The following is a 15,931-nucleotide window of genomic DNA, read 5'->3' on the forward strand; positions in this document are numbered from 1 at the left end:
CCTAGCTCTTTTATTTAAATAATAAACATGTGTGGTTTGGGTTTTAAGAATCTCGCTAATAGAAGTATGCTTATAATTAGGCGATTTTATTAATAAAATATTTCATTGGAATTAATGAATAATTAACATTTTGTCTTAGATATGTCTTTATTAGCAATGATCGTATATGGTATCTCAAGTCTTTCATTAGTTGAATGACAGTTCTAATCCTGTACGTTTCCAAATACAAGTAAAATTTCAATGAATTCATTCCTAACTTTAATATATTTAAGATATGACTGAAATTTTTATGTTTTATGTATACCCATATTCAAAGAAACCGTGAAAATTTCATTTGATTTCTTCTTGAATACTTGTAATAAATAAATACTGTCTCTTGTCCAGTTTAAACAAATCTACTGATTTTTTTTTGTAGACTGGATTATAAAAACTGATACTTTTCAACTTATTTCTCAAACTATACTTGTAACAAGTGGCCAAGATTGTCATAAACAGGATAATACTAAACAAGAAAATACTTAGAATGGTTCCAGTCGTGAGTCTAACTTCATGAACTCCCAATTTCAAGTCATCAGGATCATATAGCGTATACTGCACTGCAAAATTATTGAACAGTTTAATTTTGTATTGCTTAATATAATGTTTTGATGCTCATTAATGTAACATGCACTAAAAGTTTTCTATGAGTATTCTGAACCATGATCTAATAAAAGTAAAGTAGAACATGATTCAAATATTCCATGAAACTAGAGTCATAATAATTAATAACTAAGGGTAATGGCATTCAAACGGAATAATATTAAACAAAAACAATTTTAATGCCTGGAAAATAATGTTTTTGTATAGCTTCATTAAATTTAAAACTATAATTTTATTGTTTATAAATTGATGTCTAGAAATATGTTTATCTATACCATGTCTTTAGATATAAATTTTGTTTATAAAAATACAGAAATGGAATTGAGCGTTTGACGACAAAAAAGATAGAGCAGGGGAGCAAAAACAGAAAAGTAAACGAAATGAATCTTCATTGACACTCAAAGTATCCCAACTTATGTTCCACCAAAAAGTGTACAATTAAATAGAGTGCTGCCAAAGTTTAAGCCAAATCCATCCAGTAGTTCCGTTCTTATCGTCAATCAGAGTGAACAACTTCTGTTTTTTGTTAAGAATGAAAAAAAGTGAGTTCCGAGCAGTGATAAAATATTTCTATTCATAAGGCCTAACACCGATAGAAATTAAAGCTGAGTTAGACACAGTTCATGGTGTATCTATCCCTGTGTTTGCAACTGTTTACAATTGGGTAAATGAATTTAAACGTGGCCATACATCGACTGCAGATAAACATCGTACTGACCGTTCTGTTGATGTAAGCACTACGGAGATGATCAATAGAATCCACGATATGGTGTTCAGTGACCGAAAAATAAAATTGCGCGAAATAGTTAAGGTCACAGGGATGTGACGTCGGAAACAGGTCAGGCGATATAAAAGCGGAAAATTTTAATTTTTGTGGAGGGGTAATTCCTTCAATCGGAGTAATGCATAATTAAAACCTTGTTCTTGGTGATGCGCGCTCTCCTTATGGGTGTAACCCTTTATATGTTAAATTTATGTTTTCCCCTATAAAAGAGGTAAGAGAGCGCCTGTTAAATTTACTTAGTACTACACTACGGAAGACTCCAGAAGTCTCTGTATCACTTGTACTCATTAATAAATTTAAAAGTAAAATACCACTTGTCATTTATTCTAAATTAAAAAAGGTCTTGCGCCTACTTAATAACTACAATCCATCCCTGGATTCTACAGTACGAGTTATACAATGAATCAACCTACAGGTAAATCTATTTATATTAATCGTTACTTTTTTCTAGTCGCCGCGTTAGTTTTATTTCCAGCTTGTTCTTGCTTAGTCTCATACCCGTAGTAAAACGCTTACGCGTTGATCGAAGAGACAGTCGTGATTGAGTAATTATTTTCAATCCGCGGCTGTTGTATAATACGTAACAGTTAGGGACCCTTTCAGGTTTTTATTACTAACACAAGTAGGATTAAGCAAAATTTTTTTTTTCAAAATCGACATGGCTATGGTGGCTGATACATAAGGCAAACAAAACGCGAAAGCACTAATAGTTTTAAAAAACTGCATAAGAAAAGTAGATACAAATTACCGGTAAAGAAACAACATTATTGGAAGCTATAAAATTTCTGCACGCTCGTCAGGATGTAGGTTAAGAAATAGAAGGCAATCAACAACAAAAACTAGATAAATTAATAAAAATTTTAGAACATTATATAGATGGAAAGTTAATAAAAAATATATGTCAAGATCCACTTTTACAGCTTATTGTAGAAGAGTTAACGAAACGCAATATAAGCCCGAAAGAAATTTTAGAAGCACTGCTTCTAAAATTTCACACTGAAAAAGTAGTACAATTTGAAAATAAGTTTGAACCAATAGTTGTGTTAACCGCGGAAATAACAGATGACGACTCAAGAGAATTATTCCAATCTCTGGCAAACTTGACAATTGACGATGATAATGACGACGAGATAAATAAAATACGAAACGAAATACCTGGTATGAATCAGAAAATGTAAAATTTTCAATGCCAAATCTTAACGAAAACAGTGATCGAGTAATTAATCAAAACGAGAAAAGTAGTTATACAGAATATTTTACACCCAAGTCGACATTCAGAACATTTGCGAATACAAGACCGATTTATCATTCAACACCACAACATTCAACGCATACAGTGCAAAATTCTACAATTAGCCCTATGATAAATGTAGATTTGAAAGATACTGTAGATTTCATTCCTAAATACGACGGATTCTGTATTCCGCTACATGATTTTTTAGACAGCTGTTGGAAAGCCTATAATGTTATTCCACACGGAAACGAAGAAGATCTGGCAAGATTAGTTAAAATGATATTGTACGGGGATGCATTAAAAAGTATGCGAGAAAAATATTTTGAAATAATTAGTGAAATTGAAATATACTAAGATCATCTATTCGAATCAGACAAAACCTTCAATCTACTGTCGGATGAGCTGACTATGTTCAAGCCAAGAGTCTCGGAAAACGTAGTAAAATTTTCAGAGAGAGTTAAAACAGTAGTGCGAGAATTAGTAAGCATAGCAGTGCGTGAAAAAAGATATAACGTAGGATGTTTAAACCAGCTAAAAAAGGATAAAGTCAAATTTTTTTCATCCACGGCTTACACTGGCTGATTGAACACGAATGGGACAGGCGAAAAATCTTGAAGAAGCAACAGTAAAAGCGGTAGAGATGGAACGCGATTTCGCAACATAAGAACCCAACGATCTTACCTAGATAGTAAAAGTACTTGCAGAAGCAAAAAAATAACTAGCAAACATAAAAAGTGTAAAAGTAGTAAAAACAGATAACACACAAGCATGTCAAATTTGTAAGTTAACAAATCATTCAGCAGATACTTGTTTTTACCGTAACAACGGCTGTATAAAATCCAGAAACGAAAGATTTGTTAGTAACGAAGGGCAAAGCAAATGGATAGTCAAAACTCAGCCAATAGAGTTATTCAGCAAGTAGCCCTGCCCCAAGCAAGTGAGAACTCCGCACCAAAAAATCAATACCAGGGAAATTTTAATTCTAATAATCGCAAACTAGGAAACCCAAACAGAGACCTGACAGCCTGTAATTATTGCGGTATTAAAGATCACTGGAAAATTAGACATAACAAAACAATTTCCAACGAACAAAAATAACAACAGGAAAACGCCAGTGGTTTTCAGGTGACGGGCGCGACCAGGGAATCGAGCGACCAGACAGAGTGCCGAGCATAAGTAGGAATACAAAGAAATTAGAAGTAACGAAAAGATTGGTGTTGTTGAACTTGAATAGTAAGTCACCAACTTTCATTTTAGGAGATAAAAGTCAAAATATTAGTCTTTCTATAATGCTCGATACTGATACTGGACAATCTCTACTCGAATGGTCTAAGAAACCTGCGGAAGCATATCTAAACAAATTAAACATTTTAGAGTTACGAGACATTACACATAACAGCGTAGCAACATTAGAGGAAATAAATATTGAAATAGAAGATTTTTAATTCGAATTTCATATGGTACCCGATGATTTTCCTATTGAAGAAGATGGACTAATTGGTAGTGAATGTTTGTGTAAGCTTAACGCTAGAATAGATTATAAAAGCAATACTCTGAAAAATGCTGATAATATTTTTTCTTAATCAACAATACAAATACCGATAATCAAATTATGACATCGCAAGGTAGTAATAGTTGTTCTAAATCAACAATAAATTGCAAAACTTACGCTAAAATAGTCAAAAATTAAGTCAGGATTTGTAACAGTTTTGATAGACTTGCGAGAACAGCTACCAATGATAGAGAAAGCAATGAAGATATAGAGACAGGTCTTGAGGCTGGTAAAAATAATGTTAATCAAGTTACTGGGAGTGATTCTGAAAACAACCTTTCAAATAAAATTGGAGTAAATTTGCGAAAATTCGAAAACTGTTAATTTGGAAATAAACAATTTGAAATTTGTAATTTTGAAATTGAGCCAGAAAAGAATGGCGATGTTAAAATTTGAAACCTGAAATTCGTACATCTGAAATTAGTAACTCAACTTAACTAAAGTAAGGGAAAGATAAGAGAGGCGAAAAGGGTACAATGAAGATAGGTTACCACCTGTTAGGTCCTGTAATACCCGGACTCATAGTGGCGCAACAACGAGCCAGAGGAAGACGCTTCGTGTTAAGACGTAATAACGAGCTTTTGCAATATCCAGAATATACCATAGTACCGAAAAGTAGTATATGGGTAAATCTTGGCTATTTCGATTGACTTGTAACCCTTAGGTTACCCTTAGGAACGAAAAGTTATTAACTTTTCGTTTAAAAAATTGCTAATATCTCAAAAAGTATATTTTTTTTTGAAAAATTCTTGCTCCTGCGTATTCCTGAGGATTTTTGCTATCTAAATCAATCATAAAATTCAAGGGCCCGACATATCGGAAGGTGTAGCCCTAATTAGAAGAAAACGCCTAAGCATAAGACCACGAAGACATCCCGCTGCCGTTGCGACGTACACCGAGGCATCTTCTTTTGACTAGGGCTACGCCTTCCGATATGTCGGGTCTTTGAATTTTATGACTGATTTCGATAGTAAAAATCTTCAGGAACATGCAGGAGCAAGAATTTTTCAAAAAAAAAAAAAATACTTTTTCAGATATTAGCAATTGTTTAAACAAAAGTTAATAACTTTCGAAAAAAATGTTTTATTGTTTATTGTTGTAATTATTTCGAACATTTAAGGCATAATAAGTATTTTGAAAAAAATCTCTTTATTTTATCTCTTTATTTTATCGATATCTTTATTAGTTTTTAAATATAGCCGTTTGAAATTTTTTTATCATTTTTCTTTAATTGTTAATAACTTTTGATATTATAACGTTTACAAGAATCTTTAATGGCAAATAATTAACAAAGGCGGTCGGAGGGAGGGAGAGAGCACGCTGAGCAAACGAGTAAAGAGAGAAAGCAAACCATCAAGTCCGTACTTACAAAACGAATGCCTAAATCCTATGTTCGTTGACTGATTCTGTAAATGTCTGCGTTGACGCACGCACACAATCGATGAGTCGCCGCGTGCACCACACAGCTCTAGTTCCCTCGGCAGAAGCAGTCCCTCGTGCACCGGTAGTCTTATTTTCTGCACTACCAACCGCAGCTCACGTATTCAGTCTGTTCGAGGAGTCACGCGACGTCGCAACCCGCTCCACTAGTGGAGACGCTCGCAAAGAGAGAGCTCGTGCTCGATCGGACACCAAACGTCTCCCACGTAACTTCGGAGGCGAAGAAAAGGGCAGAACGACAAAGCTGAGATTCGGTAGAAGAAAACAGTCCATGGGACTCCATCTGCTCACTGACGTGTCGAAACAGCTACTACTCGTGTCGCGGGCTCAACTTCGTGATTCCGTCTCAGTAAGCCAATCAGTGCGTGCGGTCACTCGCTAAGGCGCGACCATATCTGTCTCTCTCCCTCCGCGCCTTGCTGCCGTGCACGGATGTGTCCCTGCATATTCGCATCTCTCTCTATCACTTCACTTACCTTGTATTAGAACAGGGGTCTAACTACATATGTAGATATACAGTGAATAAATATGTGACGAGAGCAAGCAGTACGCTTGCTCCTCGTCTGCCCTCCTTCTCTCTCTCTCTTTTATCGCTCGGCATGGCGACGTGGTCAGCGTTGGGCGCATATATTTATTGCGCCTAACCACTGGCCTTTATGTTTTCCAGCCGCCGAAGATTGCCGAGCAAGATTGAGAGCGCCCGAAGAAGCAAGAGCGCAGCGACTATGAGACAGAGAGAGACAGAGAGAGACAGAGAGAGAGAGAGAGACAGAGAGAGAGAGCGAGAGAGAGTTAGCGAGCATGCTAGAGTGCGCGCCTATGCAAGCACTATGCAGGTTTGGGCCGGCGTGTGACGCGCGACCAATTAGCGCTTTTGTCGCACGCCGCCTAATGAGTGGGCTTGGTGGGGAGAGCCCGGCGAGAGTGCGAACGCGGACGATGCGTCAAGAGGCGTGCGTCAGTTTCCAAAAAAAGGTTAAGGAAAGCAACGCAAAGAGAGAAAGAAACACAAGTGCAGCAGTGACCAGACCAGGGCGAGATAAGGCTACGTGTGGCAACACCTGCAGCAGGGCATTCGGTGCCTCCCTCGTCACCGTGCACGGCACGACTTCCAGTGGGTTCACCGCGGGCTACGCCGAAGAAGACGTCCAGCCAGCGGCCAGGTCAACTTCCCGTTGCCGGCTCATCGCCAAGGACAAAGGTCAGGTTATCTCTCTCTCCCAGTATTTCTCTCTCATGGTGATGCGCGGCCGCGTAGAAACGATAGGTAGCCAGGCGATCACTTGCCTGCTACGCTCATCGTAATGCGGTAGAGAGGTTTCGACATATTCTTTCATTTGTAAGGAGGCGAATGGTCAAGGCGATTTAGCCGCCGGGCAATTCATCCTCCCGCGTTAGTTTAAGTCGTTCTTTTCATGTACGCGTGATGTAAACTTTTATTATATCCGATTTTGTATTTGTTTGTCTGAATAGATTTAAGTTGTATGTTCTAATTAAGGAAAATTATTTATTCGTTCTACCTATCCTCTCGTTCCCCGATTGTTAAAGAGCGAAAGTGCCTTTCTTACTCTCCCCTTAATAAATTGGTGACGTTAGTGCCGAATAAGGCGCTGCCCTCGTTACAAATATAAATACAATAAATTTGTGAATACATAGAATAGGTTCGGAGAAATAGATTACATTTCTTTATCGCTACTAGGGAGAGAGAGACATAACGAGTCATCAGTTTCACTCGTTATAATATCAACTTTAAAAGAAGATAAGCGTGTCAATATTTTGTTACTACAAAGTGATTATATTGATCATAATGAAACAGAAAAATCTAATAGTTCAAATAACAATGACAATTTCAAATTAAAATTCCACTATGTATGGATTAAAAAATTATCTGCTCCTGCTAGAAGATTGTAAATTGTCAAGTAACAAAACATACTTCACAAATTTATCTATGTGAACGCTGTCTCTACTATTTTTGAATATTTATGAGACAGATTGTTCAAAATTTAATAAATATAGAGTTAATCTACCTAATTTTCCTCTTCTCAAATTTAAACATTACGATCGAAAAGAAATGGTTCCATTTATTATATACGCTGATTTAGAATGCTTATGGAAAAAGTAACTAACGGACGATCCTTCCAAAATCATGAAGCCTTTAGTGTAGGAATTTATATAAAATGTAGTTACGATGATTCTAAACCAATCTTTAAGATATATAGAAAAAAATATAATTAAGAACAATCACCAGCACAATGGATTATAAAATAATTTCAGATAGAGCAGATAGAGCAGATACAGCAGAGAGAAGCATATAGAAGCAAGTGGAAGCAGAGAGAAGAAAATAGAAACAGAAAAAAGTAGTGAGAGTAGTGAGAATAGTGAGAAGTAGTGAGAGTAGTGAGAATAGTGAGGAGTAGTGCGAGTAGTGAGAAGTAGTGAGAGGTAGTGAAGAATAAAGAAAATAGTGACAAGAGCAGCGATAGAGATAGTGATAGAGTAGCGAAGTGACGGAGCAGCGGCGACAGCACCCGCAGCAATAGCAATAACGGCGACACCAACGACAATTCTAACGACCGCTACAGCGGCCTTGGCGGCGGTGGCCGCAACCGCAATTGTCCTCAAATTCTATCGGAGTAAGTACGCTTCCTCCCCTTAATTCTTATATAACCGACAAACGCGAGATTGTCGTGTAATTGTTGACCGCCGCGTTTCGGGAGTGCCGTACGACCTTCGCGCGTTCGATGATGTGACATTCGCGCCTACTCATTGCTGACCTTTGAAAATCTCTTTGTCGAGCCGTTGTGTTGTCTATTATCCGCAAGACAAAGTTGTCGCGTGATTACCGAACGCCCGCGGTACGGGAGTGCCGTATGACCTTCGCGCGCATTACGCCTCGCGATCATCTATGTTTGCCGTTGTTTCTCCGAGCTTTTCCTTTGTCACGTCGTTTCATTGTCCCGTATCCGAAAGACGAAATCGCCGCATGATTGCCGAATGTCCGCGCGCGGGTATGCCGTATGACCTTCGCGCGCCCGTTGCCGTTGCTGTGCATGTTTTCGCCACCGACCTTCCGAGCATCGTCTTGCGCGTCGTTGTACTGTTGTCATCCGAGAAACGAGTTACCTAAGTGTGCGCGTCTACGAATTCCTTTCCCGAGCCGATCGAAAACATTACGCGAGTCGTGCTAGACCTTCGCTTGACCGGCAAAGTTCGGATATACATAGTCGTCTTTATTTTGTTCGCGATCGTCGCTACAAAGTGCCAACAACACCGCGAGCAGCGACTAACCTTCGCGCGACCGACCGAATTCCTACGCGTATTTACCTCGAACGAGCTGGAATTATCGCCGCGAATAAACAAATCGACATTGCTTAACCGTGTCCGAAACCCGAAATTATTTATCCGAGCTATTGTCTGCCTAGATCGACTTCGCGTCGTAGTACGCCACTCGCATCCCCCAGTAACCTAGACCAGGCTGACCATCGCGAGGGATATATCACTGGGATTGACCTGGGAAGTTTTTGCCTAATAAATCTGAAGTACCTTTAAATCTGATTTGTTATTGACTGCACCCACTTGATCGCCTCATCCCCCGTAGCTTTCGCGATCGGTCTGAGATCGGTAGGCGCGTGCGCGAATAATCTGATTGTCACCTAGCCAATAGCCGCCGTCGTGGGAACCACGCTACCAGTCCACGGAAGGAGCTATCCCCCAAACTACTAGCCCGTCAGTCGGGGCGCCCCTGTGACGCCCCCCCTCCATGTACCCGCTTCTGGATTGAGAGCCGCCATGTCCCGAATCACACCTAGCTAGCCGAACGAGCCGCGTGGGTGGCCTTGTAAACCACCCGTTGCCCCCCTTCCCCCCTTTCGCTCGATGCGTCTCCCCGTTTCAGACTCGAACGAATTCGTGGCCTAGGACTTCGCGCTCCCACTTCATCCTTCACAGGTGATAGCCACGCGCGCAGAGCACCGACGGCGACGAGGAGGGAGGCAGCGGAGAAACCACCCGACCCTCACAGCGACCAGCAGGACCACGCCGAACCAGCCAACGCTGCAGCGCTACCTGCTCTCCTAACGCGAGAGCAAAAAGTGCTTGGATGCTGTGTACGGTGACTCTTCTCCTTCGATGACAACCCTCAAAAATTGGTTTAACGAGTTTCAACGTGGTCGCACGTCGATTTTTGAAGAGCCACGTCCAGGTGCTCCGAAAACGGCTACCACGGAGGATAACGTGACAAAAATTCACGATCTTGTATTGGCAGATCGACGATTGAAGGTGCGCGAGATAGCTAAGACCGTAGGCATCTCAAAAGACCGCGTGGGTCATATCCTGCATGAAATTTTGTGCATGAGAAAGCTGTCGGCGCGATGGGTGCCGCGTTTGCTCACTCCGGACAACAAGCGCAACCGTGAGACAACTTCAGAGCATAGTCTGACGCTGTTTAAGCGCAATCCGAAGGAGTTTCTGCATCGTTTCGTGACAGTCGACGAAACATGGATCCACTGGTATATACCAGAGACCAAGGAACAGTCGAAACAGTGGACTTTACCCGGCGAAAGTGATCCGAAGAAGGCGAAGACTGCCCCATCGGCCGGAGAGGTGATTGCCACCGTTTTCTGGGATTCACAAGGTGTGATCTACATCGACTACCTGTAGAGGGGCAAAACGGTCATAGAGCTGTACTATGCCGAATTATTGGGCCGATTCGACGTTGAATTGCAGAAAAAACGGCCCCATTTGGCGAAGAAAAAAGCGCCTTTCCACCATGAAAACGCACCGGCTCACACCTCCGCCATCGCCATGGCCAAATTGGTCCAATTAGGCTACGAACTGCTGCCCCATCCACCATATTCTCCAGATTTAGCCCTGTGCAACTTCTTTTTGTTTCCAAACTTGAAAAAGTCATTCGCCGGGCAGAAATTTGAGGAGGTAATCGCTGCCACGGAAGCCTACTTTTCAGACCTCGAGAAAACGTATTTTTCAGACGGGTTAAAGAAGTTGGAGCATCGCTGGGCCAAGTGTATCGAACTAAAAGGAGACTATGTTGAAAAATAAAATGCCACTTTTCCAAAATTTTCGCTTTTCTTTTGTTAGGCTAAGTACTTATCGGACCACCCTCGTACATTGTTGGAATTTAAGACAACCTACCTATAATCATACTATATAACTCGGGGGGGGGGGTGACTATGACGCCCTCTACTTTCGAATGGTGAGGTATAGGCCTTATATAGAACAAACACATGCATGTACTCTCATAATGGCTTTGGCATCTCGTAGAGTTCACATTAATTTCTTCATCTTTTCAAATGAATTACTTATTATATATTCAAGGCTTTCAAGGTTCCAACGAGTCTTTTGTATGTAAAGAACTCGTCTATTTAATTTTATATATTGATAATTTTCCAACTGTGCTTTTCTTTGAACCGTAACATCTTTAGTTTAACTTTCCTATCATGTGAAGTAAAGTGATTAAATTCTTAGAAATGTGTGACGTCCGAGTCACTTTCTTAGGAACGTTTGAGACGGACGTTATCTCGTGTGCTCTTTTCGGTTTGCGTGCATACGCCTAATCCAGGATGAGCAATTGGAGACTAAGAGCTTTTTACTTCGTGATTATACGAGGTCTGTCCGTAAAGTATCGGGCCTACATTTATATTTTCGTGCTAGCGTTATTCTTTATCATCTGGTGGGTGGCATCTTTGAAAGTAATCCACACTTGATTGAATAACACGATCCCATCGACGTTTCCACTTTTCAAAACTGTCCTGGAACTCACTTTTAGTGATAGCCTTAAGTACACTCGTCTCATTTTTTTCAACCGTTGTTTTGTCATCGAATCGGTGTCCTTTGAGTGGTTTTTTTAGTTTTGGAAACAGCCAAAAGTCACAAGTGGCTATGTCGGGACTGTATGGAGGTTGTCGAAGCAATGCGATATTGTGTTTGCTCAAAAACTGCTGCACAAGATTGAATGAATGCGCTGGCGCATTATCGTGATGGAGAAGTCAGTCACCACTTTCCCAAAAAAGCGGCCGTTTTATTCTTACTGCATCACGCAAACGTTTCAAAATTTGAACGTAGTATTCTTTATTGATTGTGTTACCTGTTGGTGCATATTCGTGATGTTCAACACCTTCACAATCGAAAAAAACAATCAACATTGACTTAACATTGCTCCGACTTTGACGTGCTTTTTTTCATCTTGGCGATTCAGAATGCTTCCACTGTGAAGATTGTTGTTTTGTTTCAGAATCATAACCATAAACCCATGATTCATCACCTGTATTAACTTTTCTACGCACATTATCATCATTATTGACCATTTTCAGATTGTCCAGAGCGATTTCTAAGCGAATGTTCTTCTGCTCTGCTGTGAGCAATTTTGGGATGAATTTCGCACACACGCATTTCATTCCTAAATTTTCGGTTAAAATTTCTGAAATGATAGTTTTTGGTATTCCAAGGTCTTCTTCTAGTTCTCGCACAGTCATATGACGATCTTGTTCGATTTCAAGTCGCACCCGCTCAATATTATCTGCGGTTTTTGTCGTCGAAGGTCGGCCGGAACGAGAATCACTATCGACAGAAGTGCGCCTCTTTCCATTCTGTTTCGTTGTTTCACCAGGTCCTCGCAATGAAATAGCCTCGAACACCTGCAATAGGGACTCCCTCGTCACGTATCCATGGATTCGAGCTGCATCGCGTAGACTCGCGTCTGGAATACCTTCGATGACGTGTTATAACGTCTCGTCTCCGGCAGGGATATGCGATTTCCCATTATCACTTTTTCGTGCAAGTATTCGCTAAAACTCTCGCTCCTCTTCCACCCTCGCTCCTCTTCCACCCTCGCTCCTCGAAACGTTTTCGTAGCGTGATTTTGTCGGTTCGGCGACAAAACATTGCTCTCAGCGCATTCAGCATATGTTCCGTTGCCATTAGGATATGCTCGGGTTTTGAATGAAACTACTCGAGCGCTTTCTCTTTTATTCTCATTCCAATCAGGATCTTCATTTCGTCTTTGGATAACTTATATATCTCTTTTAGAAACCTCGCTTGCTTTTCCCAGATTTCGTATGTATCAGCGCTTCCGTTAAACGTACATAAGAGATCGGCCACCTTCGCTACACCTATACGCATTGGTGCTTGAGACGCATTCTCGGTCGGCGTTGCTGGTTGGTTCGCAACGCGTTCTCCTCTTTGTGTTTCAGCGCTTGGCCGCGCACTCCTTGCCACTTCAAGTTCTCCTCGTATCAACGCAAGCTCTCGCTCTACAAGTTCCTTTTCACGCCTATATATGTCTATCATTCGTTGCGTCGACGTGGCTTCATCCTGCGCATCATCACCGCTTCGTTCTGTACTTTCCATCGTCCTATCCAGCGTCGCCATGTAGAATTCCGCGGCTTGACTCAGCCTCAGCAGCAGCTCGCTCTTGTTGCCGGCTGTTGGCAAGCCCAAAGATGATAACGCCTCTTTTAGCGTCTTTGTCGTATATTTTGGCACAATAGACATATTAAATCCGCGTCGAAACTCTCTCTACCTTACCAAACGTCGTCGAGTTCTCTTAGATAGCCCTTCGGCGTTACTGTCTTTGAAAAAAAACTCTCTTCCTTCGACTTTCAAGTAACGCGTTTCCACCTTCTAGAACGTTCGCTACTTTGCTTACACCGTCCGACGGGTAAGAGGCAATTTCTCCGTGTAAAATTAAGATACACGCTGGCTTAGCGTCCCTTCCGTCCTTGTTCGACTCTTGCAAGTGTCCGGTCCTTGCACTCCTGCCACGTCACGTCTCATAAACCAACTGGTTATTGCTCGATCCCGGACGAGCCCCCACATTGTAGGAAATTGGGGGTGTATGATTGGGGAATGAGCAAAGATTTCAGTCGGAATTAATCTCATGGAACACTTTTATTGAGTACAGACGGATACAGATCGGCGCTCTTCGTCATTGAGCGCCCCCCCCCCGCGCTAAACTCTTTATTTCCCGTCGCGTTTCCACTTATAAGGCCTATCAAAACCTCCTCCCCCTCGTCACCGCGGCGCTACAATCGCTCCGAGACGAGCAACGACTCTCGCGCTCCTACATGTGTATACCTGATTTCTCTCATAGTCAAATTATTATAGGCTAAAACGAATAGCTTGTAGCATAGTCAAGTTATAATGAAGTGAGAAATCAAGTATTTCAACCCATATATATACTCTTTATCTATTATCCCTTCCTCATCGATCTTAATAAAGGCTCATAGATGTGACGAATAAGTAACACTACCCAAGTGCCACTCACCGATTTCAACCAAACTTGTCACATTGTTAGAACACTAAAAAATATTGAACCCGTGTTTTTTTATTTTTGCGGAATCCACTTTTTAGGGGTAGAAACCACCCCTACCAAACCCTATGCGGGATAACCCACCTTACCCTAGATAGAGCAAGTTCAATCAACTGTTTTCAATAAAAAACTTAGGATTTTAACTGCAGACAGGTTAATCCACCTTAACCTTGATACACCACATCCCCACAAACCCTCACAACCCCTATAAACCACCCCTAACAACCCCTAAGCGGGCTTACCCAGCTAACCCTGGGTAGAGCGAATTCAATCGACTGTTTTTTGAAAGAATTTAAGATCTTAACCATAAATAGGCGAATCCATCTTAACCCTGATATACTTTACCTCAACAAACCCTCACAACCGTAATAAACCATCTCTACGAACCCCTAAGCAGGCTAACCCACTTAACTCTAGGTGGAGTAAGTTTAATCAATTATTTTTGTATTAGAAAATGAGTTCGTAAGCTCTAAATAGCTTAATCTGCTTGCACCATCATCTTATAATTACTTTATCTCCCAAAGCTATATGCAATCCATCTTTTTCAAGCTATTGTTAGTGTTATCCAGGACAACGACGAGGACGTAATAGATTTTTGTTCACATATTGAGTTCGTTTGTAAGAGTTGTCATATAAGGCTAAATATTTTTGATTTCCTTGTAACCGTTGAATCATAAAGAAAGATTATTTAATGATTTGCCAATTATTATGAAATTTATATTTTTCATAATTTTGTCAGCAGAGAAATCAGTATTATAATTAACGTTCTTCAACAACTTAAGATTTCGTTGTCGGAGTAATATGTAACATTATTCTTTGTAAGTAATATGAAAGTGACGCATTACATAGAAAACTAACAGTGTCTAAAATAATATTTTGCTTTAGTGTGCCCTATAATTTTTTTTCTTTTAAACGATGTAATATATACGGAAATATTAAAATTTTTTTTTTAATTTGTATTCTATTCATTAATTTTATGATAATATGTAAGCGTTTATGAAATTATTTACACCTATTGTTTTTTAAATTTACTAATCGTATAGACAATTGAAGCTTATCTTGTTTTAATTTATTTAAAAAATTTTGAATAAGTTTTTAGCTGTTAATAAGGATTACTATGAATCCAAAAAATATTTTGAAACTATTAAACTTTGCTTTTCAACATCCAATGTACAACATAGAGTCAAAAATTACTGATGAAGAAACCACTTTTGCAGCAAATATAGTTGATATTATAAAAGATGCTATTGATAATGATGTATTTTTAGAGACTTATGATACTTTATGTTTAAATGAAAATAGTGTAATTGCTATGAGGCTTTAATGATCGGAAATGACGAAGTGGAAGATGAATTTGATGAGATATTTGAAGAAGAGAATGAAGTTACTGAAAATATTGATATAGAGTACAAAATGAATGCTGTTAACTTTTGGCGTTCGTCAACCAAGGCGCGAAGAAGTTTAGGCAGTGTTCAGAGCAAATACAGGAAAGTGAAAGATTTAAAACAATTGTACAGATGAGAATAACGAATAAGTAATAATGGCGAAAGAATAGAGAAGTTACAGTTTATTTCTAATAAGGTTTTTCAACATTTTCAAAGAGCAACAGATCAATGATTTCCTATTCATGATATAGATTTGAAAAGATGGGCTTTGGAAGCTAGAGAAGAAATAGGATCATCCGCTAAATTATTTACAGGTTCGGTTAAATGGATTCGTAACTTAAAAAAAAAAGAATGGTATAGTTTCGAGAAAAATAAATAAATTTGTTACTCAAGCGCAAATATCAAATAAAGCAGAATTATTACAAACATCATCAAGTTTTGTTGAACAAGTCAAATTAGAAATTTCTCGAATAGGACCAAGCAACGTTTATCATTCGGATCAGTCAGGATTCAATCTTGAATCCCACACTAGTCGTACACTCGCTATTACAGGTACTTTGGAAATTGAATG

General features: G+C 39.8%; 1 protein-coding gene across 1 annotated transcript in view; it reads right to left on the reverse strand.

The window, feature by feature from the left end:
• Positions 1–330: 330 nt before the first annotated feature.
• LOC131668549 (low-density lipoprotein receptor-related protein 8-like) overlaps positions 331–15,931 on the reverse strand; it is a 438,404-nt gene continuing 422,803 nt past the window's right edge. The window contains exon 4 of the mRNA XM_058942835.1: positions 331–596. Coding sequence (XP_058798818.1) covers positions 331–596 — 266 coding nt within the window. The remainder of the gene's footprint in view (positions 597–15,931) is intronic.

This window comes from Phymastichus coffea, unplaced genomic scaffold (assembly GCF_024137745.1).
Source record: "Phymastichus coffea isolate CEN01 unplaced genomic scaffold, Cenicafe_Pcof_1.1 PCOF00079, whole genome shotgun sequence".
Classification (NCBI taxonomy): domain Eukaryota; kingdom Metazoa; phylum Arthropoda; class Insecta; order Hymenoptera; family Eulophidae; genus Phymastichus; species Phymastichus coffea.